Source organism: Monodelphis domestica, chromosome 1 (genome assembly GCF_027887165.1).
Source record: "Monodelphis domestica isolate mMonDom1 chromosome 1, mMonDom1.pri, whole genome shotgun sequence".
NCBI classification, from domain to species: Eukaryota; Metazoa; Chordata; class Mammalia; order Didelphimorphia; family Didelphidae; genus Monodelphis; species Monodelphis domestica.
The window spans coordinates 438,196,186-438,222,306 of record NC_077227.1 but is presented as its reverse complement, the minus strand read 5'-3'; the positions used below and the strand labels follow the sequence as shown (position 1 = coordinate 438,222,306).

The following is a 26,121-nucleotide window of genomic DNA, read 5'->3' as shown; positions in this document are numbered from 1 at the left end:
CCATATTAATAGGAGATCAAATTTCCAACTTTCTGCCACAACAAAATTTGTTAAAAAAAAAAAAAAGATAGAGGGAGCCAGCCAGAGAAAAATAATCAATATGCTTCATGATAACTGCTAGTATCTTTTTCAGTTTTGCAATATAATATTAAAGGTGGGTCATTCATTAAAAGCTTACTTTTGCTGCTTTCCCAGATGGGGTGGACACAGCATAGATAAATCAATTACACTATATTAGGAGATATTTCCTGCAAAAGATTGTTCAGGCTGGAGAGAATAGAAATACTTTTTTTTTTATCACCAGAATTGTGGGAAGAAAAAAGATTTTGATGTTTCTTTAAAAAAAATAGCCTTCTCTTCAATGATGGTTCTGCTGTAAAAAAGCATACTTTATGCGAGGTTCCAATGTCTAGGCCCTCCCAGTTATATGGCTCAGCTATGCAGAAAAGAGGTGAGGTGGGAGAAAATGGCCTCCTTAAAGTCAACATGATTCTTCTCTTCATTTCATAAGGGGGCTTAAAAATAGGAGCTGCATTTCTCAGATGCTCAACTTTTAGCCCAACCATTTGCTTCCCGAGTTTACTTAATCTTCTGTGACCCACATACACACATGGTCTATGGCCGAAAAGACATTCTGTTCAGCTGTTCACCAAATCGCAATACCCACGACTGATTACATGGCTGGCTTTTGAAATTGGCTCTTTATTGAATTTTGCGAATGATGCAAAAACTGCATATGCCAAGGGCTGTGACTTTGAGTGGAGCAGAGATGTTATAGGAGATCTCTGGAGTATGATAGGGATAACCCTAAAAAATCAGCCTCCTGTCCCACCCTCTTGACATGCCTTTATATGAAGATGATCAAAAGCATGTTAGGAAACTATTGAATTTCCAGAAGTGAAATGAAAGTGCCTCATAAAGTGTCTCATAAGCTTTGTATTAGAAACGATCAATCCAATAATCTGTGAAAAAGCATTAGAAACCTACTGTGTGCTTTTCCTTGTGTTTGGTTTTGAGTAATTCAGTTCATCAGGCTTTTATTGAGAATTTACTCTGTTCCATGTACTATGTTGGGCACTAATGAAAATTGAAAACAAATCAATTAGTCAATTGGTCATCAACAAGCATTTATTAAGTGCCTTCTATGTCCCGGATAATCTGCAAAGTGCTGTAGCTACAAATACCAAGAATAAAACAAATCTTACCTTGCTTGGGGTAGTGTTGGAGGATGTAACAGATACACACACAAATGCACATACAGACTCACACAAAAAAACACAAAAACACTTAAGGGTTGGGGTGAATGGGGTCAGATAAAGCTTTTTATGACACCTGAGTTAGACCTTGAAGGATGTTAAAGATTCCAAAAGGAAGAGCTGAAGAATGACTATATTTAAAACATGGCAGTCAGCTTGTTTAAAGGTAATAGGTGGCATGTTGAGTGTGGGGGTGCAGCTAGTAGTCCAGTTGGACTGAATATAGAATAGATGAAAGACAGTAATATGAAATATTAGAAAGATAGAGGAAATCTAGGTTCTGGAACAGGTTTAAAACAAATGAAAATTTTCTAGTTGAAGCAATATGGCCAGATTATTGTGTTAGAAATATTAAATCTCCAGTTATATAAGCAAGGAATCTTAAGCTTTTTCACTCTCAGGAACCTTTCATACTCTTAAAAATTAGTGAAGATTCCCCTCAAAGAACTTTTGTTTATGTAGCTAATATTCAGGGGTATGGTGATAAATGTTTAACTAGATCTCCCTCACCAAAAAAAAGTATCCATAGCATATTTTAAAATTTAATCTGCATTATTAATACTTTCTTAAGGGTGAGCAGTTAGCAAAACAAGAAATCAAGTTCTAATTTATAGTTTTTTTATGATTTCTGAGGTAAATATTCATACTATAAATTTAACAATCTAGTGATTTAAGTTAGCTTCTGGTGGTCTGAGTAGGCTTCAGTACATCCCTTGATTTCTATCTATATTTACTGTATTGGAAATGAAAAATTACAGTATTATTATGAAAATAATTTTTACTTCCTAGACCTCTTATAAGACTTCTTGGAAACTTGTAAGGCCTCCAGACCTTCAAGTACTATTAGTATAAAGTATAGAATGGAGAAGGGACAGTCAGGTGGCATAGTAAATAGAGTGCCAGACCTAAAGCCAGGAAGACTCATTTTCCTGAGTTCAAATCCAGTCTCAGACACTTATAGTTATGTGACCCTGGAAAAGCCATTTAAACATGTTTGCTTCAGTTTCTCATCTCATAAAATGAGCTGGAGAGAGAAATGGTAAATGGTTTTTTATATATTTGCCAAGAAAACTCCAACTGGAGTCACAAAGAGTCAAACAACAGAAACAAATGAATAAAAAACAAAAATAGAATGAAGAAAGGGGAGAATAGAATTGGTGAGACCAGTTTGGATCTATTGAAATAATCTAGATGAGATATAACAAAATATAACTAGGGTAATGGCTATATGAGTAATCAGAAGGCATGGATGAAAAAGTAGTTCTTGGTTGAATAGGAAGACTTGGCACTTGGTTGTCTTTGAGGACAGAGGGAGAAAGAATAGTTAAGAATAATTGAAATTGTGAATCTAAGTGACTAGAGGGGAGGTTGTACTATGAACAGAAATAAGGACATTTGGAGGAGGGATGAATTTGGAAAGAAATTTATGGAGTTAAATTTTTGGTATATTGAGTTTGAAATATACATATGACATTCATACAGAGATGTGTTACATTATATGGTTGTAGACATATAACAGGCAGAATTCAGAAAAGAGATCAGAACTGGACTCTAGATTACAAGAGTCAATTTCATTGAAATGATAATTGAACCTATGGTAGCTGATGAGCTCAACAAGAGAAAGAATGTAGAGAGAAAGAGAAGAGGACCCAGGATCTAGCCTTTGGGTACACTCACATTGATGAGTATGAGATGTTTGATGAACCATCAATCAGGAAGGAGAAATAAATAGGGTTCTAGATTACCAAGAGAAGAGTGATATAATGGAAACCAAGAGAGAAGAATATCCAGGAGAAGTTGGACAACAGTATCAACTGTAGAGAGGTTAAGTAGAATGAAGGCTGAGAAAAAGTCATTGAATTTAGTAGTTAAGAGACTTTTGGTAACTTTACAGTAGATAGAGATGTTTTCCAGTTGGTTGAGGTGGTCAGAAACCAGATTAAGGGGTTAAGGGATTAAGAAGTGAATTGGGTGTCAAGATGAGAAAATGAAAGTAAAAGGTATTGATCCTTTCCTGGAGTTTGCTTGTAAAAGGAAGAAATCATCTGTAATAGCTAGAGGAAATTGTGAAGGATTTAAGAATAAGGGATGTATAGATATGATTGTAGATAACGAGGAAGCAACCAGAGAATAAGTGATTGAAGGCCAAAGAGAGGGAATGATTGAGGGACAAGAACCCAGAATATATAGGGAAAAGAGATAAAGAGCATACATTCTCCTCATTAAAGAGAGGTAGGTTGGTGATTATTCCCATTTTACAGATGAAGAAACTGATGCTGAGAAAGGCTAAGTGACTTGTCCAGGATCATATAACTAGGGAGTATCTGAGGCAGGCTTAGAATTGAGCTCTTCCTGACTCCAAGTCTAGAACTGTATCCACTGTACCTCTAGAGGCTGGATTTAGGGACGACTTCTTCCCCCTGCCTCTCTTTTTTGCTTTATTTATATTTATTTTTAACAAAATTGTAGTCATTCCAGGGAGCACAGCAGGACAGGAAGGCAGAGATTCACAATAGTAGTATGGGGAGAAGTATGAGTTACAAAAGGATTTTTGCCCTGAAGATGTGGACCAAGATAATGAGAAAAGGAGTAGAGAGTTTTCCTGTCATAGTGTGTAGTGAGAACAGTTGAACATAACCCTTACCCTTCATAGTTCTGTCATAACTGAGCATAGACTCAGAGTGAGGTGGAGCTCTCAGTTCTCCTGGCTTGAAAGGCCAAGAAAAGGGAAAAGACCCTTTATCTGGAGCAGGCGGAGGGATGGAGGGAGGTTGAGGAAGGAGAAAGTATAGATGGCAAATGGAAGTGGCAAGAGATTCCAGCCAAAGACCTACAGACTAACCATAGATCTAGAACTGGAAAGTCACCTCATCCAACATCCTCATTTTACACATAGGGAAACTGAGGCCAAGGGGGTTTAAATGTCATAACCAAGGGCACAAGCTTCTGAGGCATTATATGCACCCAGATCCTTTAACTCTGGGGGCAAGAATCTGGGTTGGTAAATAAGTAGAGTTCCCAGTAAAATTAAACTCATCCTCAGTGCCCACAGAGTTCTAAACTAAATGCACTTTGCTGTGGAGTGTGCACTGGATTCCCAAACTGTGTTTAGAAAAGCCTCCTATTACCTTTGGTGATTTGAGGTTCTTGAGAGATAGCATATATAGTGGATAGTGTGCTCCACACACAGTCATGTAGGTCTGGGGTGCCATGCTAAGTCTGCTACTTATTTGAATGTGGGTAAGTCATTTATTCTCTGAGCCTTGGTCTTCTAGTCTGTAAAACATGGAGGTTGGACCTCTGTCCTTTTCCAAGCTGAAATCCATGATCCTCAATATATGACCTGATTTTTTTTATTCAAAGATATTTTATTTTCCTAATTACACATAATATACAATTTTCAACATACTATGACCTGATTTATAATGGCTTTCTCAGCCCCATTGGAAGTGGCCCTTCTCCTGTCTTGCTCTCTTCACTCCAGTCAATCTTTTCTGGCCTTCATTTTGCTTCTTTGTAAAATGAGAGGACATGGACTTGAAGACTGTGGAGGTCTCTTCCCGCTCTAAATCCTCTGTTATGTAGCACTAAATGCTACAGGTAACATCAGAGAAGCCCCTGCTCTCAAAGCATTTATAATCTGATAGGAGCACTAAGACCCACAGATAAAGTTTCTGAAGAGAGATAGTGCATAATAAAGTTTTAAATACTTTGGTCTGGTTATTTATAGAATAAAAATATAATAAGGTACTAATGGTGAGTGTATAAAGGAGCCGTGGTCAGTCTCCATTTAATCAGTGGCAGGTGTCCAAGAGTCCTAAACTGACAATTTTCCTTTGCCACTAGAATGTGCTATCTCCCTAGACATAGCAGTCAGAGGTGAAGGAGGGCTTGCAGAGGGCTTCATTTCAAAGGATAAATCACAGGCCGGTCTTTCATTTCATGCACCCAGTGCTAAGTACACCCATTTTATTAAGCTCCTTGTGTCCTGCATTGATTCTGCAACCCAAGGCCTGGGTTTTTGTTGACAGCATCAAACACAGGATAGAGTAAATGTGCCCAAGATTATCACAGCCTTGTAGGTAGAAGGAATAGCAGCAGATCCCAAGAGAATTGCCACCTGTAGCAATGTCCCTACATAACTCCACAATAAACAATAGGTTGTTTTGATGAATTTGGTTACAGGGAACACAAGTAGCTTGAAGTCAGAATAATATTCAGGTTGTTTTTTCCTTTTTTCTCCCCTCATGTCAGGTTTCTCTGTGCATTGGTTGAATCCCTAAACTCATATGATTAGTTGGATTTTTCCATATTTTGATTGTGCAAGACCAGCAGACTGACTCCTTTTTCCTTCATGAAGCACATTAGGACAGTTTGTGGATGGGCCTCCTTTTCCTTTTGATTCTCTTGTTATCAAATATTTTCAGTTCTGCCTCCTCACACCCAAATAGAAATTTTCAAAAAGGTACCCCTTATCCTTCAGTTAATTGAAGGTCTTTAGTGAAAAGGATCCTGTCTAATATGTATACCTCAATTCCCCTCCTTCCCCCCAATTTGTTTTACTCTCCTGTCCCTTGCAGTTCCAAGGAACCTCTACTTAGATGAAGTCTGGGGTCATGTCTGGCAAATTCACTTAGCACTGGATCACACAAAAATAGCTATGCATCAATTAACAAGCATCAATTAAGCATAGATTATGTTGCAGGTATCATGCAGGATACCAATGATACAAACACAAAAGTGAGATAGTTTCTGTCCTCAAGAAGTTTAAAATCTTTCATATTTTTAATGATGGTTCCAGTATCTCATCATAGGTCATCATTTTTCCCTTTCGAGTTGTCCAAAAAGAATATGGTCTGCCTGAAGAGGTCATTGAACATAAAGTGGCCATCTTACAATTCCTTCATTTTACAGATTAGGAAACTGAGGTCTAGAGAGTTTCAATGACTTCCCAAAGTTCACATGAAGTCTGGGGCCATGTCTGGCAAATTCACTTAGCACTGGATCACACAAAAATAGCTATGTATCAATTAACAAGCATCAATTAAGCACAGATTATATATCAAATAAGCACAGATTCCTTTTCATTGGAGATCTTCAAGGAGAGGCTTGATGACCATTTCTTAATATAAGAGTAGAGATTCTTTTCAGATGTGGACTGGCCTCTGAGGACTCTACTAATTCTAAATTATTTAATTCTGTGATTCTTTCAAGTTAGGATGTGAGATTCCATTCTCAAACTTGGCTCTCCTAGTTGCAGAATCAACATACTACCCAGCTGGGCTTTAATACCATATTTGCATTAATGAATTCAGCCAAGATTTAACTATTTCTAGCTCTGTCTAATAGCATTGTCTACAAATCAGTCAAAGAAGAATAGGTCAACCATACTGCCCCACTGTTTATCTATTAATCATCTGGCAAATATACCACTCAGTACCCTCCCCACCTCAGTAATATTTGTGATGTAATTTGTTTGGATGTCCAAATGTCACCAACGTTGATTGTAAGAGATGAAAAAAATGTACTTGCTCAGCACACCAAGCTCTGGGCTAAAATGTAAGCATGAAATCTCTGGTTTATTTTTGTAATAATGTTTACAGCTGTTTAATGACCCTGAAAAGGTTCAGTAGTCTGGTGTTGTGTATTTCAGAACAGGAGTGTATTGTGCTTATAACAACCTTAAACAGTTTCAGCTGCAACAATAGAAAATATACATATACGTCTCTATATATATTTAATAAAAATTCATTGTATTCTGGATGAAGCCGAGTTGGTGATTGGATGCTCTGAGTGACTAATAGCACAAGGCAGGGTAAAGAAGTAGGAAGTACCAAGAGATTCACTGACTTTCAGGAAGGTGTCTTCTGACAGGAATAAATGGCAAAAGATTATTTCATTTACAGTCCTCAGCGACATTTACAGCATCACCTTGTTTATTAAGCACAGCCTCTCCCCTCTCTTCACAGCAAAGGTGGGCAGCAAGAGCTCAGCAGTCTCAGAAGCAGTATTTTTTCACTCACCTTGATAAAAAAGAATATTCATTCAGCTGTGCTCTGCTAGACAACAACCTTTGATCGAAAAAAAAATCAGCTGAAATGATTATTTGGAAATTCATTTTATTTCCCAACTATTCTTTTCATGGTATAAGGATAAAACTCCTTTATGTGACTTACCGGCAAAACCTATATTTTTTGACCTATTCATAAATATATACATATATGTATTATTTTGCCCCTCAATTCTAGCAAAATGAAACTGTGTTTTTGTGTTAAATTTGTTTAGGCTTGCAGCAGCTGGCATTTCTGGTGTCCTAATAGTTTTAAATTTCATTTCAAAGTTGAAAGATACAATTAAGTGCTCTATTGGAATAGTTAAGTGAAAACTTTTGTTATTGATATCACAGGAAATAGTCTCAGAGGCAGAAATGCAAAATCAAAATAACTATTAGCACCATCAAAGGCAGCTGAATGGCTCACTGTACCTTAAATGATGTGAAAGATGAGACAGAATATATTTTGATAATATGTGCATCCAGTGGTGGGTTTCATAAACTAAAAATACCCTCATCTTGAAAAAATATGAGATTAGGCAGATTGAGTAGAAAATGATGTAACCTCAACGTTTTATTTTGTTTTGTTTTTGGTCTTTTGTGTGGGGTTCCTTCCCATTCTTTGGCACTTGTAAGGCGTGCATAGATTGCAAGTACGCAGAATAGGCCCCTTTTGCAGTAGTATACTCCTGAGTATTTAGCCTGGAAATTGAACCCTGCTATTATCACCTTAATTCTGATGAATGTTCAAGTATGGCCTAGCATTTTGGCAACAAATGCCGCTGTTGAGAGACCCAGCTATCCCTGCTACAGAGCTGGTGTTGGACAATTCTCATTATAGAGTTTCCATATTTCAGTAAGAGAGGTGTGCTAGGTATCATGGTAGGCTTAGAACATATGATTTGATCATTGCTATGAACATTTCTCTCTGGAATCATAAGATTTAAGTCTGGAATAGATTTTAGAAATCATTAAGTCAAAACCCCTTATCTTTTGGAGGAAATTGAGACCCAGAGAAGAAAATTTACCAAAAGTCATATAGGTTACAAGTAGCAAAACTGGTAAATTAATTCATCATAGGATTAACTTAGAGCTGTCTGAAAGGACACCGCTTACCACCACCACTAGTTAACAAGTAAGGAAATTAAACTCAAGGAGATTGTGGTGACATTCTCAAGATCGTACAGGTCCATATGCATAGTAAGTAATTTATAAGTATCTGTTGAATGAATGAACCAATGGCTTGTCCATTCCATATGAGATGTTCAGCATTAGTATTTGACCTAGCATCTTATTTGATTCATTGGGTTTTCTCAGATTTAGTGCTGGAGGATATGTGTCCCATCCCTTTGTTTTTACTGATGAGACCCAGAATTGGAAAGCAACTTGTCCAAGGTCATAGAGTTAGCAAGTACCTGTGCTAAAATTTGAATTCATGGTAGAATCACAGAATTTTAGAATTAGAAGGAATCAGTGCCCAATTAGTACAATCCATACCTTTAAGGAATCTCTTATTGTAGCCAACAAGTGGTCATCCAGCCTCTGCTTGAAGATGTTCAATAAAAGGAAACAGTTCATTCCCCTCCTTCCTTTTTTTAGTCATTTCTGATTGTTAGAAAGTTTTTTTTTTTCCTGACATCAAATCTAAATCTGTCTTTTTGCAACATCTATCCATTCTTCTTTATTTTGTCCTATGAGGGCAAATAGAACAAGGCTAATGCCTCCATTACATGATAGCCCTCCAAATACAGTTATTTAAAGATAGTAATTATGTTCCCACTGAGCCTCTTCTGCCAGCGATTCAACATCCTTCTTCAGTCTGGTGGCCCTTTTGAAACTAGAGTGTTGGGAACTGAGCAGGGAACTCTAGCTGTGATCTGATGAGGGTCAGAATACAGTAGAACTGTCACTTCCTTATTCTTAGAAGCAATGCCTTTCTTAATGTAGTTGGTAATTCAAGTCAACGAGCAATTTATTAAGTGTCTATTGTGTTCTAGGAACCATGAGAGAATATGAGCTTTTGTTATTGTTGTTGTTGTTGTTATTATTTTTTTGGTTGCTACATTACACTGCTTTAGGCATTCAGTCCACCATAATCTTCAGATCTTTTTCAGATGCACTTCTGCCTATCTGATCATGTACTTGTAAAATTGATTTTTTGAACTCATTTACAGGCTTGATGTGTATCCTCTTTGAATTTCACCTAAGTGGCTTCAGCCCAATGCCTCTAGCCCAGGAAGATCTTTTAAAAATCCTAATTCTTTGTCCAGTGTGTTCAATAGCTCTCCCAACTTTGAATCATTTATAGAGGGAATGACTACAGCATTTATGTCGTGATTCAAGCCATTGATAAAAATCTTAGAATAGGGCTAAACACAGATCACTGGGGCACTCAGCTGGAGACCATACTGAACTACTACTATTTGAGTATGGCCATTTAAACATTTCTTGATCCATCTATGTTATGATTTTTCTACAAGAATATTATGAGACATCTTATTAAATGTTTGTGAAATTCTAGGCTATCTATATTAAGGGCCTCCAGATTTACAGGTTTAGTAATCTTGACCAAAAAAAAAGGGGGGGGGGAAGGAAAGTTAGTTTTGCCAAAAACTGGTCTTGATAAAACCAGACTGGCTATATGATCATCTCTTCCTTTTCTAAATGTTCACTAACTATTCCCTTGACAATCGTTGGTAGGCTTTTTCCAGAAACCTAAGTCAAATTCATATAGTTTGCAAAATGAATTTTGCTCTTTTTTTAAAAAATTGGGGCAATATTTGTTCTTCTCCATATCCTGCAGGAACTTTCCCTTTTCCCATGGTCTTTCAGTGTCACCAACCATAGCTCAAGAATCACACATCTGCCTCTTCTTTCTGTACAGGAGAATGCAATGCAGTTCAAGTGACTTGACTTGATATAGGACAGTTAGTGTACTCTTAATTATCTCCTTATTATCTTAGGTATCAATTCCCTATTAACAATTTTGCTCTGTCATTTTCAGGGCAAACATTATTTTCTTTGATAGTGAGAATGGAAACAAAGTATTGAGTTGTTCTGCCTTTTCTTTGCTGTCAGTTACTTTGTTCCCATCCACCTCCATTGAGCACCCTCATCTATTTTTTATTCCTCTCTTACTCCAAACCCAGTGCTCTTCTATTATACCATGTCTAGTAAAACAAAATCAGATGATCCTGATTAGTTTTGAAGACTAAAAATAAAATGCTATACCTGAAAAGAATCTGAATAATACTTACCTGGAACTTACTGATTAAGCTGTTGCCTATTCGACATAAATGGGACAATTTCATTCAATTCAAACTTTTATTTTTTTAACTATTATGTACAAAATCCTGTGCTAGGTGCTGACTGAGTATACAAAGACCAAAAATAAAATGAAACATCCGCTATGTTCAAGGAGCATATAGTCTACTGAAAGGTAAAATAAGTCCATAGGCAAAAGAAAAAATATCAATCAGCAAGGATTTATAAAATATCTGCTACATTCTAGACTCGTTGTTAGGTGTTTAGGATAAAAATGCAATCATGGAACAGTTCTTGCCCTCAAGGAGCTTATATTCTAATATAAAGTAATTTGAAGGGGAAAGCATATTAATAACTATGATTATCAAGTAAGGCTGCAACAAGGGTGGTGGCACCTGGTGTTAGCCTAGAAGCATCCTTCTAGAATGCTAAAAATTTAAAATGTGTAGGTAGTACATTCTAGGCATGGGGATTGTTCATGTAAATATGTGAAAGCTAGAAATAGGGGTTGAGTAGGGAATAGCTAATAGACTAGATTGTCTGGATGGTAAAATATGTGAGTATGTGTTCACAAAATAGTGTTAAAAAGGTGATTAGGAGTCAGATTGTGGGAGGACCTTAAAATTCAACCTATATTTTTTATTTTATAAAAATAAAGCGTATTTTATTTTTATTTTGGGAAAATAATTATTTTCATTCAAATAAATTTTTTTTATTTTATCTTAGAAGAAATAGGGAGTTTTCTCAACTTCTTAACACCCCCTAGTCAACCTTATTTGCAATCTTACTATATTATATATTTTGATTTTGCTCCCTCTTGCTGAATTTGAGTTATTTTGCCAACATCTACCTGAAAAAAGCCAGTTTTCTCATCTTCTTTTCTTCTGTGTGGACCAACTGGGCAGTGTTTCGAGAGCAGTTCCCAAAATAAATGTGTTGCACTCACTTTCTTTAAGCGTTCAGAAAGGTGGTTAGGTGGAATTCTGTAAAATTTTATTTGGCTTCAGGGTTTATTCTCATCCCTGTTTGTCCAAGAGATAACCTAAAGGTTGGGTTGAGGACTTTTATTCAAAATAGATGGCATAAAGCTCCTCAGTTCCTTGACAAGGGTGCAATAAGTGCATGGTATTTGGAATGTTCCCTACCAGTATCCACTAAAATGTAGGCATGAATTCTGCCCAAGCAGATCCTGTGTTTCAAGTTATACACTTACCTCTTCCTCCCCAATTCAACTAGAGATATGTTATTTTGTAAGGAAGGGGCTGAGTCATTTTTGATATTGTTGGCAAGTGGGCCTAGAATTTAAATTTTTATAACTTCACTCTGCCTCAGAGGAAAAAAAAAGATCCTGGCTCTGAGACATTCTTTAACATTCACATGTCAATATGCACATGTATATCCTTGTTCTTTCTTATAATTTTGTATACACATTTATTTTTATATCCATGATCACACTTCTTCTCCCTTCCAAAGCCAACCTGATATAATTTTTTTTCTCTATTGCCTTCTCCCTTCTCTTTACTCCCCTCCCCAAGATAGAAATCACAGCTTCCGACTTCCTGCCAAAGAAGCCAGGACTCCCCTTGGAGACCATCCATGTCATTCTTAGATTGCCTGGCGGGGGTCCCGGCAAAGCATGGAGTATGAGCCTCCCTCTGGGTCAAGTGTACTTCCTCCAGAGTCTGGCTTCATCCCCTGCGGGCCAAAGAGGGAGTCATTTGGTCCAGAAATCAGACGTGGCTATAGCTGACTGCCACTGCTGAGCCACCTGGCTGGCTAATGCATTTTAGCATGGGAAGGCAAAAGATGTTTAAATGTGTTTGGTAATTCAATGATAGCAAAAAAAAAAAGGAAACAGGTGAAAGAGAGACAAGAAAATAGCATTGAGAGATAAGATTTGGCTTCTTTAGCTCTTAAATCCACCTTCTCTCCACATTATGTTTTTAGAAGAGAATTTTTTCTCCTTTCTGTATGGATTCAGTTTTCTCTCCTAGACTAGAAAGGTGGCAGAGAGAACTATTAAGGACAATTATGCAGACCAGCATTGAGCCTTTGTGTTTAACAAACAGCTTTGAGTTCTAATTTTCTGCAAAACACATACTGCAGGTACCATTTGTACTCATTACTGTATATTGGAAAAGTTATTAAAAAAGCTTAAACTTGGTGAGACTTCCTATGGCACCTTCCCTGGATTTTAATTGGTTTTTATCTAGTTCTATAAAAGAGCTCTTTAAACCAAATCAAAGCCCTTTACTTTGGATATCTTGCCAATGGGAGGACAGAGACAGTCCGCTGCATCTTATAAGTAATATTTTTTTAGCAACTCAAATATGAGTGTTCTCAGCAATCAATTAAGATTCCAGTGCAAGATAATTTATATTTCTTTTGATGGACTGAGTTTTAAAATGACACCACAACAATGTTTTGGAACACAAGGGTTAAATCTTAATCTCAGAGGTTTGCAAAGCTGCTAGTCGCAGTCTCCTTAAAATTTAATATACCTCGTTAATGCTTACTTGCAAACACTGAAGGATTTTTATGATTATAATCATGTGTTACAGCACCTAGTACTGTTTCTAAGCAGCATACTAATCAGCTTAATGAGATATTACTGCACTTTTTGTTGACTAAAGCAAAATCCCTTTTATTGTTCTAAAGCTTGTCCTTTACTTATTTTTTCCCAAAAACATTATCTTGTTTTATTGTATGCCAGTAAATATCATGCCATCATTGGGTGGGTTTTTTTTTTTGGTCAAATCATAAAACTTCCGTTTTCATCTTAGAATGGGGAATGTGTTCGATGTAGTGAATAGAACCAAAAGTTGTAAGTGGGATTCAATTTGGATTTTGAAGAAAAGAGGAGAAATGCAAAGAAAAGTTGAAAAAAAAGAAAAAAACAAGAAAAGGAGAGTATTTAATAGACTTTTCTTGAACTTAAGACTCATGCAAACAGGTGCAGATACCATAAAGTATGGTGACAAACGGATGTGGAGGGGGAACAAGGGATGAAAGAAAAGAGGAGAGGAAGAAATGTAGCCTCTTGATTTGTTATTAGGTATTGAAAGTGGTAAAACATTAATAATTAAAATATGAATGAATAATTGCAGTCTGTAAATAGGAAATACAACGAAGAAGATCTGCCGCTAAAACAAATTGGATGAGCAACACCATATTGCATAATTGGCATTTAATAATTCATTTTTTTATTATTGTTTTTTTGACCATAATTCCTTAGCATTATTATGTGTAGGTAAAGCCTAAAATGCAAATTGTCTGCCAACAGATACTTTTGATTCATTATTCTTAACTACCATTGCCCACATCTAAATGGTCTTTTTCTTCTTTTTTTTCTTTTCTTTTCTCTCCATGCAGGGATGGAGGAAGCTAGTTTGTGCCTTGGAGTTTCTTCAGCTGTCCCAGAGGCTGAGGCCCATCTTAACAGCACGATCCTTAATGGTCAGTATTCAATGAGCCAGAAGCTGCACCAGATAACATCTCAGCTCAGTCATGCTTTCCCAGAGCTCCAGACAAGGCCTAACTCTGAAGAGAAGGTCTCCACACCCCTAGAGGAAAAGAGTCACGTGTCCATGGGAGGCCAGCCAATTGGCAACCAGATGGCCCTTTTGGCCAATCAGCTTAACCGTGATGTTGACACCAGCCTGAACGGAAGGGTGGATTTGCAGCAGTTCCTGAATGGCCAGAACCTCGGCATCATGTCCCAGATGAGTGACATCGAGGACGACGCAAGGAAGAATCGGAAATACCCCTGCCCCCTGTGTGGGAAGCGATTCCGGTTCAATAGTATCCTTTCCCTCCACATGCGCACACACACGGGTGAGAAGCCCTTCAAGTGTCCCTACTGTGACCACCGGGCAGCCCAAAAGGGGAACCTGAAGATACACCTGAGGACCCATAAGCTTGGAAACCTGGGCAAAGGCCGTGGGAGAGTCCGGGAGGAGAATCGACTGCTTCATGAACTTGAGGAAAGAGCTATCCTGAGGGACAAACAGATGAAGAGCAGTCTCCTTCAGCCTCGACCTGATGTGAAGCCTCTGCCACACTCCCAGCAGCCCCCTCTGGCCAATTGTAACTTGGCTTTGCCTGTAAACCACAGCGTCCCTGATATCTCCAATCCGGTGCCGTCGCCAAAGCCAGCCAACGTCCAAGAAGACATGGTGGTTCCCACGGCGGGTTTCCGTTGCACATTTTGTAAGGGGAAGTTCAAGAAACGTGAAGAATTGGATCGTCACATCCGGATCCTTCACAAGCCCTACAAGTGCACCCTGTGCGACTTTGCAGCCTCCCAAGAGGAGGAACTGATCAGCCATGTGGAGAAGGCTCATATTACTGCCGAATCTGCCCAAGGCCAGGGCTCCAATGGAAGTGGAGAGCAGTCGGCCAATGAATTCCGTTGTGAAGTGTGTGGCCAGGTGTTCAGTCAGGCATGGTTTCTCAAGGGCCACATGAGAAAGCACAAGGATTCTTTCGAGCACTGTTGTCAGATCTGTGGGAGGCGCTTCAAGGAACCCTGGTTCCTTAAGAACCACATGAAGGTTCACCTCAACAAGCTTTCTGTCAAGAACAAGTCTCCTAATGACCCCGAGGTCCCTGTTCCCATGGGAGGTATGTCCCAGGAGGCCCATGCCAACCTGTACTCTCGATATCTCTCCTGTTTGCAGAGTGGTTTCATGCCTCCAGACAAGTCTAGCCTGAGTGAACCTAATCAACTCTACAGCAAGGGAGACTTGCCTATGAAGGAGAAGGAGGTTCTGGGGAAGCTGCTGTCTCCCATCTCAGGCATGGGCCACAGCCTTGGTGAAGGGGACAAACATTCCCTCTTGGGTTGCCTCAACCTGGTGCCGCCACTAAAGTCCAGCTGCATAGAACGGTTGCAGGCAGCTGCCAAAGCAGCGGAGATGGACCCAGTGAATAGCTATCAGGCCTGGCAGCTCATGGCAAGAGGGATGGCCATGGAACATGGCTTCTTGTCTAAAGAGCAGCAGATACAGCGCAACCATGAAGACACTTTGGCAAACGCTGGAGTTCTATTTGATAAGGAGAAGCGGGAGTATGTGTTAGTAGGAACAGATGGCTCCAAGCAGAAAATGCCTGCTGATTTGGTTCACAGCACTAAAATGGGCAATCAAAGAGACCTGCCAAATAAACTAGACCCTTTAGAAGGCAGTAGAGATTTTTTGTCACATGGTCTCAACCAGGGACTTGATTACAACATGCAAAGTCATGGAAACATGAAGGAGAAGCCCACTGAGTGCCCAGACTGTGGCCGAGTGTTCCGAACCTACCACCAAGTTGTCGTCCATTCCCGAGTCCACAAACGGGACAGGAAAGCTGAAGAAGAGGTCCTCCAAGGGTGCCTGGAGGAGAGAAGGGGTTCTGGCAGTGACCAGGAATCACAGTCAGTGAGCCGGTCCACTACACCAGGCTCATCCAATGTTACCGAGGAGAGTGGGGTTGGTGGGGGCCTTTCTCAGACCGGAAGTGCTCAGGAAGACAGCCCACACCCTTCATCACCATCTTCCTCAGGTAGGTTGGCTTCCATTTGGAGGGGGGGGGGGGAAGAAAGCATTTCTCAATAGAAAGCCCCAGAGTTTGAAGGATTTCTCAAATTTTGCTTATCAGTATCTCATCATGATCTCTAGGCCTTTCAAAATGGAAACTCCATATGATTTCTTTCATTGTCTTGTATCAACTTTGTTGATTTTTAAGGACCTGTCATCTGACCCCTTGCTCACTCTCTTTTATGCCTTAAAGAAGTTTTTATCTTATCATTTTTTAGCCTTCATTTAGGACTGGAGAGCACTGTTCATTTGAAACATTAGACTTTGATTTTCTTCACCCCTGTCCTGTTTTCACCTGTGAAAGATCTCTAAGGGCCTTTCCCACGAGATTCTAGAATAAGGAACTTTCAGGATTCCTTGGACTATCCATAGCTTGAGCTATGGATGAGAGGGGGCTTTACTAATCTTTCCCCTAAAGATGCACTTCCATTTTTTTCCAGTTATTCGCTCAACTCTCCCAAATGGACCATCCCTTAAGTGTTGAAACAACTCTCTCCCCAGTGTAATTTTCTTTATCTAGATTCATATCCATGAAGCAATGGAAAGGGTTCACAGGATCTTTTCAAATCCCTTCTCTGTCATGACTATAAAATGGAAGAGTCGGGCTAGATATCTCCATGGTCCCTTCTTTCTCTAAATCTAGGAACCATTTCATTGGGAGATTCTGTTATATGTATCATATTACTTTTCACTGAGCCATTTTGCATTCTGGGAACCTATCAAAGGCAAACATATAGACTCATGTCTTAAATTGTATCTCATCTCACATTCACTTTTGATGTAGGCTATGGAATAACAACCCTTTCGTCACCAAAAACATTTTCTCATAAATGTCTACTTGGTATTGAACTTCCGCATCCGTTTTTGTAAAAAGTCCTAGTCTATGAAAGCTCATATCACGGCAGGTAAGATTTCTGGTTTTGTCCCTATTTCCAAAGCCACTTGCTAATGGATAGCAAATGGAATGCTCTATCTCTAGCCCTTCATAAGGAAAGCACCTCACTAATACTGTAATCATTCTGCAAGCCTAACAACAGAGGAAATCATGCCATAACAAATACTCTGTTACTAATGGCAACATTGATTTCTGCAATCAGCCATTAAGTCTGGAAAATGAAAGACAGTTTGAGGTACCTTAAGGCATTACATTGCCCACTGTTAAAGATCTGGTAGCAGGCTGTCGAGGTTAATTCTTTTTAGTCACCCCCATCCCTACCCCGTTTCGATAAATATTTTAGTATTGGAGGCAATTCGCTGTTACAGTTATTAAGTATATGCCAGTTTAGTTTGTTGTTATTGTCATGCTTCAGCATACCCTACTTTGAGGACAAAATTAATATAAAAATAAAGCGTTAGTTTGCTGGCTTATTACAAACCAGTAAAGAACTCTTAAGACACATAAATCTGTGCTCCACATTCCACAGATTCCTATAGTACTTAATGCTGTTGTTTAAATACCCATGAAACACACTGTCTACTCTAGGAGCCATAGCCTTGTTGGCGATTTATTACTGGTGAGACACATTAGAAAATTCTAAATAGGAGCACGAGTACCACGTAGGGGCTAATTTCATAGTATGGAGAGTGATTAAAATTGTTTTTAGTGACTGGAAAGTGCTAAGATAAAAGGGATTAGTTTCCGCTTTTCATGGCCTGATACTAAAAGTACTTTATAAAACTTTGCTGTTTTCTGGGACTGAAGGGAAAGATCCATAACCCTGTGTCAAACAGTGGGCATGCCTTTCTTTGGGCTCAGAGGACAGGGTTCTCCTGTCAGGTAGTTCAGTTCTGATAATATTGGATTGGAGAAACCTGGGGAGTAGAACTAGAGAGAGAGTCCTGGCATTCTGAGATTTGGGGAAGGTCCTTGATGTGACATTGATTGAATTAAAGAACTCCTTGAAAATGGAAAATCGGGCTGAAAACTAAAAGATGTTTTCTGTTCAACCTAATACCAAATGCTCAGCTTTGTAAATGATATATCTACCCTGTCTTTCTCACCTTCTGGCCAAGTGATAGCCAATGCTAATTTCCCATTTCCATCATTTTCTTTATTTCCAAATACATACGGTGTTGAAGGAATCTGCTCTCACTTCTCCAGTTCTATGGGTGTTCTGACTCCAAGAGTGTATACGTCCCAGAGGAAAACAAACAAAACAACAAACAAAAAACTACAGTTGGAGTTATCCACTGACTTTTTATTCTCACCTTTGAATCAGTATATAAAATGTGTCTATTGATTGATTCCTTTCTGATTGACCTTTAAAAAAAGTTTTTCCTCTTTAAAAGACATCTATTTCAGATTCAGGAATAATCTAGAAATGAATGCAAAAACAACAATTATATCCTTGATGTACTTCAAATCCAAAGTCTAGGGCATTAAGCGTTTCTTGGGCTAAAAACACTCAACTAAGGCTGGCAAGCCAATTTATTTAAAAACAGCAACAAAAAACAAATGCGATTTGGCATAAGTGATATTAAACTAGATATATCTTTCAATGTAGCACAATTGGCATTTTGCCATTACCTGTTATAGAGAAACCTGTGAGGTGAAAACCAAAGTCTTTGGACCTGTAAGTAAGAATGCAATACTTATTGAGGCTTTTATTAAGAAATTACTACAAAACGGAGGGTTTTACAAATTTCTCAGACAGCGTAACAATGTCTCAAAACTTCATTTGCATCACTTGATTCTCTTTTTTGTTGAAAACTGGGTCAGTAGGGCCTGAGAAACTATTTTTTTCAGATCTCAACCAATGAATTCTTCTTTATAAATCGCTGCTCTTAACATGATAGTAGTTCTGAATTCATCATAAAAAACCTTTTTACAGAGAGCCTCTTAGAACAGATCTCCAGAAGAAGGCTTACAATGAGTGGCAGAGAAGTCTTTTGTTATCTGATGTAATTCTTTGCAAAGGAGGATTGGGAACCGAGTGGCTGTTTAAAAATGTCTTGCTCAGGCTGAGAAGAAGAAAGGGTCAAGTTTGCAATCAAACAGTTATTGCCGAGATGTGTGACTGTCACTGGCTAGGCTAATGTGGTATGCAGCTGTTTGTTATGTGAGTAAAAGAATGTTTGAATCAGTGAACATGTGAAAATGACTCCGCTGAACCAGAAAATGTATTTGTTCTCTAGCTCTCCAGACTGCTGAGAACTAAGCTTAAGATCAACTGCTAAAACTAGGACCTTTGACAAATTGAGAGGTCATATTTTCTAACAGAAAATGGACAGAACTAGACGACACCCAGATCGCTTCCCTGTCCCTTTCTTTTTGTTTTTATCATTTTTTTTGTTTATTTGACTTCCCAATAATTCCACACAAAAGTGGATGTCATTCCTGTCTCCTCAGACAATACAAAGGAAAACTATTGGCAAGCAGGAAAGTCAGAAGTACACTTTTCCCTCCCTGACATGTAGAAAACAGTACATATGTTTTTGTCTGATGCTGGTTGTGGTTGCCTGATTGCATGCAAACCCCCTGATGGAATTAATCTCTGCATCATTCCCCTAAAAACATATCAAAGCAGGCATCCCAGCCTATCTTGTTTCTGGCTCAAAAAAAAAAAAGAAAAAAAGTTTGTATTCTTCAGATTTTGCTTCGGAAATAGCACACAGAATAATTAAAACTTAATGTAGTAAGAAACGATACTGTTCATTATATCCAACAGGGCAGTTACCTTCTGCATTTTCCCATAATTTTGGTGTGGGGATAATTGAAGTCTTGATGGTGGGAAGGGGGTAATTGAATGCATTGACCCTCCAGTTCATTAAATAAAGTAGGCCAAGTTTACATGATCAATGGAAATCAGGGGAGGCAAAGAAGAAATAAAATATTGTTAACCTTCATTACTTCTTGTTTAGTATTTAGAGGTGGGCAAGAATTATTTGACCAGCTGGCTTGGAACCCTTGTGATATCTCTTTTTGTTTGTGGAATTTTCCTTAACAATGAGTTTCAGACCACATTTGGGCCCAAATGACAGAACAAATCAGAAGCTTTTGTACAGGACATCCGTGCATATACATAAGCTAGAGAGTGATAGGATAGTTTTTTCTTTCTTTCTTGCCATTTTTCCTTCTTCCCTCTTTTTCTCTCCCCTCCCCCATTTAGTTTTGTGATAGCCATCCCCTGCTCCAAGCAAACAAAACAGGCCAAAAAAAAAATTAAGTCTGAGGATTAAGATCTTCATTTTTTTTTGCTTGTGCATTCCAATTGTTCTTAAAATATTTGGCAATGTCAATTAGTAACTGAGCAGAGTTAGCTGATGAACACAATTTTCCAGTAGACTGAGCACCCTATTGTTGTCGAGCTAACAGCAGATTTCTGAGGTCATTATCATTCGCTGGTAGCTTGGCCCAGCTGCTTCATGCTGCAAAAGCCAAACTTTATACTGGAGCTGGGGGATGGCGTGCAGCAACAGGGGGCTAGGGAGGGAGAAGCGGGAAGTTGGCTGGAAAGCTGAAGAAAGTCATTATCGGCATCAGAAACAGAAAGTAAAAGTTTCTTGTGCATTCCAGGAAAACTTGCTTACTCCTGGCCCTCCCAAGCCCGTCTCCACCTGGAGGCCTGGATGTATCTTCTTGACAAGGTACTAAAGGCACTACTAGCCTAAACAATGGGGATAAAAATAAGAAAAGTGAGAGAGTCCTTGCTCTCTAGGAGCTCCTTCTAACTGGGGTAGACAACACATAATAGAAAGCCCAGTTGCCAGACAGATGGAAAGGCCCAGAAATCCTAAAGGGTGTAGCAGCAGGGCAGGTGGCAAAGTCCAGGGATTTTAGGTTTCATCAGTAGGTCAGATGGCAGTGCCAGGGCTCTGGGAAGCCTAGAGATAGGGTAGATAATAAGGCCTAGAAGAACTTAAGGAATAATTACAAAGCAGATGGTAAGGCATGTCGACACTTCATCTCACTGGAAGGAATAGGCTTGGTGAGTCCCATTTCTTTCAGGCTTTGTGAGTCATCAAGTAGCCTGCATGTTTTGGGGCTAAATAGAGCCATAGAAAAGGCAAAGACAGAAGGTGGGAAGGGAAGGAAGGACTCCCAAAGTTGACTTTCCTGTTCACCTGGCCATTCCAGAGGAACAAAACAAAACAAAACTTTTTTTTTCTTTTTTTGGTTGGGGGAGGGACATTCTACTTTCTAAAGTTTTTATACTTTACCTGCAATTTCATTGATACAGAAGAAATTCCCTCTGCCAGGACAGATCAACACTTATTCTGAAACTAATAGTTTTAAGGAGCTGTCTTGGGGCAGGTTAAGTGACTTGCTTTGGGTCACAGAGCCAACATGTGTCAGAGACAAGATTTAAGCTCCCATCTTTCTGAGTTAGATGTTCACTTTCTATCCATGACTGTCTCTACTTTTTACCCACCTATCTTCAAGTCTATAATCCTATGATCATGAACACATCTCTGTCTACTTAAGAGTTAAACTGATAATCTTGGGGATTAGAAACAGTGAATACTGTTTAGATTGGCAAAATATCCTTTTGAGAAGATAAATAGAAATTTATAATAAAAACAATATTTAATGTAGAAGGGTTCCCCCATCCTTTATCCCCCACCCCCCGTTTTATTTTTTCCTTCCTTTTCTGGGCTCTGGTTCAGTGAGATGAGAAGTTGTACTTTTTAAAGCTCAGCTGTTATAACTGAGCACCATATGCACCTTCAAACCCTGATATGGAATATTGTACATGCTGCTCCTTGTTTGTAGGAGGTTTACAGAAGCTTGAGTTGTGTGTATTAAAGCTGTGTACATCTAGACATTTGCAAAAGCATTTCCAGAAGAGCTGCTGTGGGTACAGGCCTCTGCTAATAACCTGGCAGGAGCTCAGCACTAGATTCTCAGAGAATTCTGGCCAGTGCAAGGGCCTGAGGAAAGGTCAGAGGTCAAAGTGGAGGGTCCTATCCCTCTGCTTCCCTAGATCCATTGTGGGCTTCTTCCAGGCCTGCCAACTTAAACTATTTTGAGTTTGAAATCATTCTAAGATTCCTCTCTTTTGGGTTCTTCCCTCCCTCCCTCCTTGTGTCTTTCTCTCTCTCTTCCTTCCTTCCTTCCTTCCTTCCTTCCTTCCTTCCTTCCTTCCTTCCTTCCTTCCTTCCTTCCTTCCTTTCCCTCCTATTCCCAGTGATCCTAGACTATTGTATAAATATCCCAAGTAGCTGTTGATTGATTAACATAGGAAAAGTGGCCATAAGAAGTTTTTAAAAGAGTTTATTTAAAAATAAAAAATAAAATATTAAAAATTATAAAAGTTGTATTTTATCTTTATTATACTTCCTTTTGGACCATAGTGTGGAGTACTGACCACCAGACAGTTTAATTTTTCTTGTTTGTTTGTTTTTTAAGTTTTGTTGTTGGCTTTTATATTTACATCACTTTCATTTCCAAACGTATCCTTTTTCTCTGATACACAAAGAGTTAAAAAAAAAACACAAGAGCATTGAACAGTTCAGAAAAAAACAGTAGACTCCTTGATTGTCTTCTACAGCATCTGCAGCATTTCATGCCCATTGTTCTCCAAATGGAAAAAGGTGTATTTGCTCATCTCTTTTCTGACCCCAAGTTTGTCAACTTTTTAAAGGAATTTTCTATTGTTATATTCTTGGTAGCAATTACTTGGGGAGTGCTAGATACAATTTGAAGGTTGATACAGCTGTATGATGATTCTCCCTGTTAGCATTTTAGAAAATGTGAAATTGTATCAACTTTAACAGTCTCTACCATGAGTAGTGCAGGGTGTAATGGTTTTAAAGCTGCACTCACTCCTCAGACCTTTAAAAAATAAAGTCGACTGCTTTCTCAGTCTATTTCCAAATTGTGGTGAATTTATACTTATCCTTTTGGACTCCAAACTTTCTTTAGATAGAATTCTTAGCTGAAAATTAGTTTAAAGGTCAAGTTGCTTGAAATCTTACATTGATTCTCACATTTAAACCCCTCTATCAACTCAGGGAAGTGGTCCAAACCTCTTCTCCTTAGTTTATTCATTCTTAAGATGGGTATAATGTTACTTATGGCATTTCATCTAAGAATGTTGGGAGGGAGAATCAATAAATGCTCATAAAGGTTTCCACAGATTGATATACTCCATGAGGGCTGTACTTTTTCTATTTGTACACAGGACTCAGAAATGGAAATACCAATTTCAACCTGAATTTAATGTTAAGAGAACACAGCTTATTTTTAAATAAGCAACAATGAAGCAACAAATTAATAAATCTATTTTCAAATAGTATGTGGAGTGCTAGCCTCATGATTCCAGTGACTCAAATGAGAAGTTCTGGGGTGATTTTTTTGAATATCTCTTTGGAAATGGGTAAAGATTTAGTAGATTTTATTTTATAAGCAATGAAGAGTGGATGAATGAATGGAGAATGCACTTATTAAGCCCTTACTATGTGCAAAGCACTGTGCTAAGCATTAGAGAAACAAATAGAAAAAGTATGACAGTTCCTGCTTTCAAGGAGCTCACATTCTACAAGAAAGGGAATCAACATATGGAAGGTTTCTGATGCAAATCAGATGGAAAGGTCCCATGGTCCTCAGGGTGTAGCAGCAAAACAGATGGAAATGTTTCCTCTTTAATGTCATTTCCACTGATAAAATCATATCAACATTTGACAGTGCCAAGGATTTTGATGACAAGACCTTTCTTTTCAGGGTCTTCAATAGATGTGTCTGTGGCACCTGCTTGTCTTTTGTTTGCCCTTTTGTTTGGAGAACATGACTCATCTATCCACAGACCTGTTTTCATGTTAACCTTTGAAGTTAAGTATCTTTGGTCCTTTCCATCTGGCCATATATATTTGCAAAATAAGTGATTTCATGACTGGGTTAGTTTTAGAGGTGACTAAAAGACCTCCTGGTGCCTTCAAATAGATTCTCTGCTGGCTGGCTTATGGCTGAAATTTCACCATTAATGTTTATACCTTTGGATTGATGCTCTAAAGTATATTCAAGAGAAAATATTCCTTGGAAAAACCCTATATTAAGTTTTATCACTGATTAATACCTTAGCAAAGGTTAATTTTCTACCTCCCTTATACTACTACTACTACTACTACTACTACTACTACTATTACTACTACTACTACTACTACTACTACTATAATAACTAATGTTTACATAGCATTTACTATGTGGCCAGGGACATCTCATTTAATCTTCACAAGAACCCTGGGAGGTATGGGCTATTATCACCCCCATTTTAAAGCTGAGAAAACTGAAACAGATGGGTTATGTGATTTGCCCAGGGTCACACAGCTAGTAAGTATCTGAGGCTAGGTTTGAACTTAGATCTTCCTGAATCTAGGCCCAGAGCTCTATTCATTGTGCCCCCTAGCGGCCCCTGAGAATTCATAAGATTATAGATTTGCCCTTGGAGATCATCTATGGAGAAGGGGGAGTATATGTTTGCCAAACAGAATAGAAAGTTAGATTGGTAGTCATGAAGACCTTGTTTGAGTCTTACCTCTGGGGCTAACTAGCTGTGTGATCCAGGCAAAGTAATTTCACTTCTCTGACCCTAAATTTTCTTATTTAAAATGAGAATAATAAGACCCCCTACCTCCCAGGATGGTTATAATTGTCAAAAGAAATCATTTCCAACACACTTTGCAAACCTTTAAAGGGCTATATAAAAAACTAACCACTCCTGATTATTATTCACTCGCTTTATAATGTTTTTTGAGTTCTAGCCTTGGGGACTTATCTAGATTATAGTAAAAAAGAAAATTGGGAGAACCTTAGCTGAAAGGAAAAAGAGAGATTGAGAGAGAGAGAGAGAGAGAGAGAGAGAGAGAGAGAGAGAGAGAGAGAGAGAGAGAAGAGGGGGGGCAATTGTGAAAATTCTTCTTTTGCACCTAAATAATGAATGTTAGCAGAATCACTGTCAATATTGAAGACATTTGTAATGTTAAGGTGGAGAAACACCTGCAGAGACTCAAAAGTTGAATATGGGTACACTTCCTAAATTAGACATGATCAGACTTGATACTATGCCATTTGAACCCTCTGGGCTTTCTTCCTTTCCCTTCTTGATAATCTACCTTCTCTTCCTGAATAGTGTCCTCTGTTGGCATCTGGCTAGTTCATTCCTCTACCCTTGTAGATTGAGGGTTGGCAGCTCTCAGGGAATGCAACTCAGCCAGAAGGTCCTGCAGATGGGGAGAGGAAAAAGGGCCTTGGAAGTGTCCATCCTCCAAAAAGACTGCCCAAGTCAATGTGGGGCTTTCTGATCTCTTGTGGGAAGGGATCACTAGAGCCAGGAGAATCGACCGGGTCTTCCATCTTTTCCTGGCAGAAGCTGGGGGATGGCAACATTTACTTAAGCTGTAGAATCTGGCACAGCCATTGTCAGGCGCCATCTGGAAAACAATGCTCTGAATAGTGCAGAACCTATGAAAAGAAACTTTGCGGGTCTGAGATTTGAGCTTCTTATTGGTGAGAAGCTAAAATCTCCAGAAATATAACCAGATCTGAGTCCTTTGGAGGCAGAGGTATGAGAGGTATTCTTGTTCAGGTTTCATGGGGGCAAATCTATGGCCGCTATTATTCCCATCCATAGAGTTCTTTATGAGCCAAATTTGGTCCTCCTTGTTTCTAAGCCTGCCAGTTCTTATTATCCACTGGGGGCTTAATTTTGCCTGTACATCTCACTCTGTCATTATTATTGCCTTATTTGACCCCTCTAATAACAGGTCTTATTAATGTTAATGTGAAAAATGAATATTGTTCCATTTAAATGTGCTGAAGAGGCAGGATGCAAAGTCCAGCAACTCTACCCTGCAACACATGCGATGCCAAACTAAGCACAGAGATTTGCTTGCCATCCTTTCCATGATCCTTGTCATCATAAAGCTTGCAAAGTCCCCAAACAATGCATGTCTGAACAATATATATTGCTACCTGATGGGTGGGCTGGTGCCAGTAGGGTGTTAGATGTAAAGGGCTGCAGTCCGGAAAGAC

The 26,121-nt window shown here is 38.8% G+C and overlaps 1 protein-coding gene across 15 annotated transcripts in view; it reads left to right on the top strand.

Moving 5' to 3' along the window:
- Window positions 1–26,121, top strand: part of ZNF536 (zinc finger protein 536) — a 622,265-nt gene that overhangs the window by 272,579 nt on the left and 323,565 nt on the right. For all 15 annotated transcript variants that reach the window (XM_056812231.1, XM_007474794.3, XM_007474796.3 and 12 more), the window contains one exon: window positions 13,945–16,116. In XM_056812231.1, the coding sequence (XP_056668209.1) occupies window positions 13,947–16,116 (2,170 nt within the window). In that variant the 5' untranslated portion in view covers window positions 13,945–13,946. The remainder of the gene's footprint in view (window positions 1–13,944; window positions 16,117–26,121) is intronic.